This window comes from Hyperolius riggenbachi, chromosome 10 (assembly GCF_040937935.1).
Source record: "Hyperolius riggenbachi isolate aHypRig1 chromosome 10, aHypRig1.pri, whole genome shotgun sequence".
NCBI classification, from domain to species: Eukaryota; Metazoa; Chordata; class Amphibia; order Anura; family Hyperoliidae; genus Hyperolius; species Hyperolius riggenbachi.
Window position 1 is genome coordinate 271,102,982 of NC_090655.1, and position 6,000 is coordinate 271,108,981.

General features: G+C 47.0%; 1 protein-coding gene across 1 annotated transcript in view; it reads right to left on the reverse strand.

Annotated features, from left to right (window-relative positions):
• LOC137537199 (zinc finger protein 182-like) overlaps nt 1–5,548 on the reverse strand; it is a 98,650-nt gene extending 93,102 nt beyond the window's left edge. Inside the window, exons 1-3 of the mRNA XM_068259308.1 lie at nt 5,432–5,548; nt 486–620; nt 277–355 (exon numbers count right to left, since the gene is read on the reverse strand). Coding sequence (XP_068115409.1) covers nt 277–355; nt 486–620; nt 5,432–5,548 — 331 coding nt within the window. The remainder of the gene's footprint in view (nt 1–276; nt 356–485; nt 621–5,431) is intronic.
• Between the last annotated feature and the right edge of the window lie 452 nt (nt 5,549–6,000).

Below are 6,000 nucleotides of genomic sequence, written 5' to 3' on the forward strand. Positions count from 1 at the left end.
GTGGAAAGATTTCCGTCCGCGCAATCACAAGGGTTGTTACACCGTAGTGCGCGCATTACCGCATGACAACCCTCCTGATCGCGCGGACGTAAATCTTTCCACGCGGAAACCTTCACGCACATCACATTGCGTGCTAAATGCATAGCGCGGTCCTGCTATGTATTAGCATGGCTTTGTGAATCAAGGCCATTGTTTCTATGTGTATCAGATAATGGGGGATGTAGGGGACCCTCCATATGGCTCTCTCCTTTACAAGAAATGAAAGTCTCCTCTTACCCGGTGATGTGAGGGGCGGCTGATTCTCCATCATGGTGTCCTTGTAGAGGTCCCTGTGTCCTTCTCTATACTGCCACTCCTGCATGGAGAAATAAACAGTGACATCCTGACATCTTATAGGAACCTGACACACACAATAGTACAGTTACCACCCAGACACACCCCTTGCTGTTACTGGATAATGTCCCATAATTCCCAGCACCGCTCACCTTTCCTGTCAGCAGCTCCATCATTGTCCTGGTAACTTCTAGAATCTTCTGCTTGTTGTGTCCCTCAGATATCAGGGAGTGAGGTGGGGGCACCGTGATGATCACATGACCACCAAACTTCACTGGAGGAAAACTCTGTATAGAAAGATCAACAGTAAGGTTACATGCCCTCCCAGAATCCTCTTCACCTCTCCAGTCAGTTAAGTGCAGGGCCAGTACAAGGTTATCTAGCACTAGAGGCGGAGATTCCAATTGGCCCATTCCACCACCAAATGCACCCCCACAGTATAGGTAGCATATGTGCCCCTAGTATTAGGCAGTCCCCTTATAAGTAGCCAAATGTTTTTCCAAACATTAGGTAACCCCTTCCCATGTTTAGATAGCCAAATGTGCCCCAGTATTAGGCAACCTTCCACTATAGCAATCCAAATGAGCCCCCATTATTAGGCAGCCCCCCTTCCCAGTATAGGTAGCCAGATAAGTCCCCAGTATTAGGCAGTCCACCTCCCAAGTTATATAGCCAGATGTGCCACCAGTATTAGACAGCCCCCCCCCCCCAAAAAAAAAATGCTGAGTTGTGAGCAGAGCCTGCAGTGTTGCCTACTCACCTCACCGGGAACTCAGCTGTGTCAGACTCACAGCATCTCCTCTTCTCCCTCTAGGGATGAAAATAATAAGAGACACCACTAGAGGGAAACAGCCATGTCACAGGCTAGCAGCACTTTCTCTGAGTTCCTGGTGCAGTGAGGAGCAGAAATAAAGACTCTGCATTGGCCAGGCAGGAGAGGAGGTTGGGGGGATTGGAGAGGACAAAGGTGCATCCTCAGGGCTGTGTGCTTAGAGGCTAATAAAGTCCCTGCCTGTCTTTACCCGGACCTAGCTGTGTGCTTTATTGCTAGAGATAGGAATGACATCATGTGACCTCCCAGAATCCTCCTCACCTCTCCGGTCAGCAGGTAGATGATCTCCAGGGTGAGGTTGAATATCCTCTCGGTCATGTGACTCTGGTCCTCATCCATCCTCAGTGATGTGGTCATGTGATCTGTACAGGATGCTGCTGCCTTTTGATAGATAAACGGGTGTATTATCTAGGCTGTACAGTTGTCAATAGTGACACTACCGGTACAAAATCCCCCTCCCCAGCACTCCCCATTGCTGTCACTTGTGGGTGGTAGGGCCATGCAGAGTATTGCAGGAAAGCACAATAAGCTGGTTTATAGCTACCTTTGCACTATACTCACAGCGTGCTGCAGTCCTGTCCTCCCTCTGCCTCCTCTCAAGCTGGCCTTCTTTCCTCACATCCCCCTCCCACTGATACCATTCCTGTGATGTTACAGCAGTGCTGGTAGTGGTAGATAGATGAGGATATGAGGAGAGGCAGAGACACAGAGACTGAGGTTAATGGGAGCAGAGGACTGGAGCACACTGTGACAGCTAGCTATAAACCAATGTAAATCCTTCCTGTTACTACTCAGCATGGAGGTGGGGTAAGTAATGGAGTGTGGACATGGTTATACTGGGGGGGGGGGGGGTGGCATTACTGGGGTGGGGGACATTGCATGTTGGAGGATGATGGCAATGCTGGGGGGCAACTCAGGGTGAACATGGCTATACTGGGAAAGAAATGGAATTACTGGGGTGTTGGACATTACATACTGGAGAATAATGGCAATGCCAGGGGACACAGGAGGGACATGGCATTACTGGGGTGGGGGGACATCACATACTGGAGGATATTGGCAATGATGGGGGACACATGGCAATACTGGGGAAGAAATGGAATGACTGGGGTAGGGGTCATTACATACTGGGGGATAATGGCAATACAGGGGGACATCGATATACTGGGAAGTAAATTCCATTATTTGGGGTGGGGCGCAGGGACATGACATACCAGAGGATAATGACAATACTGGGGGAGACATGACTATACTTGGACAGATTGGCTTTGCTCTGTTATGTGATTGGTCTGAATTATGACTAGTAAAGTAAGATGCCAACCAAAATATATAGCAGATGTAGGGCAGACAACTAGAAAACTGGCTAACAAGTCACAGCAGTTATATAAAAGTCTCTTGTATGGCAATTACTTCAAGGGGGATGATCAGGATAGTGTCAGGTGTACTATGACCTCCTCTGTAACAAAGTATGGCCACCCCGACCTCAATATCTTAAATATATAATTTAAAAACAAACAAACACACAATCACCTCTTCCAACAATGTCTCCTCTCCTCGTCTTGCTATGTTTCATCACTTCCGGTGCTACATCACTTCCTTTTTTTTGTTTGATTTCTTCCTCTGTGCGTTCCACCTGGGAGAGGTGAGATTGCCATCTTGTGGTGAATTGGCTAACTGCAGACTGTTTGTGAAATCACCTGCACTCAACCATAAGGCAGCCATCAGAGGCAAGAAAATGAAATCAAATAGTTTAAAAAGAGGAGGAAGAGATGAAATCACCTTTTCTCACAGGCAACCCTGAAGAATTAGATAAATAATACATTTTTAAATATGTTGGTGTAGGAGTTAGTGCTTTCGCCCCGCAGGGCTGGCCTGTGTCCCCAGTTCGTATCACAGTCAGGGCATTATCTGCATGGAGTATGTATGCCATTCCTGTGTCTGTGTGGGTTTCCTCCATGCACTCAGCTTTCCTCTCACATCCCCAAAACATACATATACAGCAAGTTAATTGGCTTCCCCCTAAAGTGGCCCTAGACTACGATACATACACTACATGATACATACATAGACATATAACTATGGTAGGGATTAGATTGTGAGCAGGGCCGGATTTTTGGAAAGGCCAAAAAAAGGCCGTGGCCTAGGGCGCTGAAAAAAGCAGAAGGTTAGAAGGGCGGAGACTTAGGCAGAGATAAGAGGCTGTTTGTTGAAATAAATAGGAATTGCAGTAGGTATTTTCCACTACTGCGATTCGACTTTTACAAAAGTGGAGCGATTTTTACTGTGATTTTGCTATGCAATGCATTGCATAGCAAAATTGCGATCACAATCACAGGAAAAAATTGCCACTTGCGTAATCGCAATCACTAGCGTTTAGCGCAAGTGATTGCTAGTGGAAAAGAGCCCTAAGGGCCCGTTTCCACTCTCGCGGAAACGGCCGCGAATCCGCAGAGTTTCCCCGCAGGCAAATCGCGCAGGGAAACTCTGCCATAGGGGATAACAGCGTCGCCGGCCGAATCGCTTGCGGGAGCGATTCGGCCGGAACCCCCCTCAGAATTCGCGGCGGAGGCTGCGAATCCCATAGCCGTGCATGGCACGGCTCATGGGATTCGCCTGCGATCCCGCCCACCCGCTCAGTGCCGGCGTGCGTCTCGCAGACGCACGCCGCAATAGTGGAAACGGGCCCTAACAGAAAAAACAATTCATCATTTTTCAGAGAGAAAACATACTCACATATACAGGAGTCACTTAAACAGGCGTTTCCTCCTGCAAATCAATGATCCCTAGTCAGGTTGTTGGACAGAATGCTAATGAGTGGGTTCAGGTGGGGGGAGGGGGGCTCGGAGGCAGGGCTGTGGGCACTCAAAAGTACAAATCCAGCCCTGATTGTGAGCCCCTCTGAAGGGCAGTTATGTGACAAAACAATATACTCTGTACAGCATTGCAGAAGATGTCAGCGCTATAGAATAACACTAAAAAATAATAAAATAATGTTCTAAAAAACACTCATAGAATGTACTGTATTTCATCAGGCAAATATCCAGAGCAACATCTCAATAAAGAGCTATATATATGCTCATAGAGCGGTTGCAATCTATAGGGGCGATGAATGTGGAGTGGGGGCTTTATATGCTAATGCTAACAAAAGCCCTGCACCGTCTGTGTATGTATTTGCAGCCACAAATTGCTTTTTATAATGACCCTGCCCGTAAGACTAAGATCAGGAAAGGTAAAAGGGGAGGGGGTGTGGCCACTTAGACGAGCACTTCGCCGAAGTACTCCTGTATTGGCGGAAGCACACTAGAGGGAACATCATAGCCTTTGATGATTGGCGGCTGTGGCTGAAGACGCCCACCAAGCGCAAGGTGATTGGAGGATATGCGGCTGCACACGCATTCTGCCTTTGCTGTCAGTTCCTATGGTATGTGCTGATATAGGTGGATCTGTCCCTGCACTCCAACCCAGGCTGCCTTTTCTGAATGATGATTGGTGGAGATACGTCTGGAGGGTGGTTTATAGCACCCAATCAGAGGTCTCCTATGGATTCCAATGGGAGCAATAACGTGATTAAGCATTTTGTGTGAAGGAGCTTTCAAAGGCAAGGCATAAGAAAAGGTATTCATTTGTATAGACAAGTCATCAATAGAGACACAGTAGATCAGGGTGACATGCTCTCTTGCTCTAACAGCAGTCAAATTACCCTTCTGGCTGACTTCCTTTTATACTCTATGGGAAGGGGTGGGTCATATGCAGCATAAGTCCACCCCTACTTTGCTATCCCATTGGTCAGCTACCATTAATCACTGTACCATTTCCCCATTGGTTCTCCTATATCCGGCCATTATGTCTAAAAAGGAGCTTTAAAAGCCTAACACGTCTTTGAAATTACCACAATATTATTCACTTGTCTATAAAGATGAATACCTTTTTTCCCTGGTAGCTTCCATGGCAGCAGACTATGGGTTATGGTCCGCCCCCTTAACCCTATTGGACATGGTATCTATAAGTTCTTTGGCTGAACAGCAGACCACCATTTTTTTTTATTTTGTCCTCCCTCTCCTATGGAGACTATCTTTAATTTTTTTTTTTTTGCCTCCAGGGTTTATCCCTTTCCCTGGGGAGGACTCCAGTGGGTGCTAAATGCACTTCAGAGAGGGCCAGTATCGATACCGGGTGCTGCGAGTCTGTTAAACACAGACAGCATGCAGGCTGCTTATAAAAAATGTTTCCATCCACTTTTATTTTTTATCCTTCTTTCTCTCCTACCTCCTTTATGCTGGCGGCTGCCTCGGCGGGGGTCTGTGGCCGGTTCTGGCCGTTCTGTTGGTGCGTGTGTAGCAGGGGTGAAGGGACACATGATCCTATCATGGCGGCTCCCGGCATTCTGGCATCCTCTCGCGCGCGAGAGAGAGAGATTTGCTGTCAGTTGTACTGTCGGCGGAAGTCCCTCCTCTTGCCCTTTCCGCTGCTTAGCAGCGGCCATCTTGGATATGGGCATAGCCTTCTGAGCATGCCCACAATCCGGGAAACTATTTAAACGACAATGCTCGGCCTGACATGTTGCTTTCTGAAGCTCCTGTCAGGAATTAGAGGAAAGCTGCACCACAGAATCCTGATATATATATATATATATATATATATATATATATATATATATATATATATATATATACAGTGGGTTGCAAAAGTATTCGGCCCCCTTGAAGTTTTCCACATTTTGTCACATTACTGCCACAAACATGCATCAATTTTATTGGAATTTCACGTGAAAGACCAACACAAAGTGGTGTACATGTGAGAAGTGGATCAAAAATCATACATGATTCCAAACATTT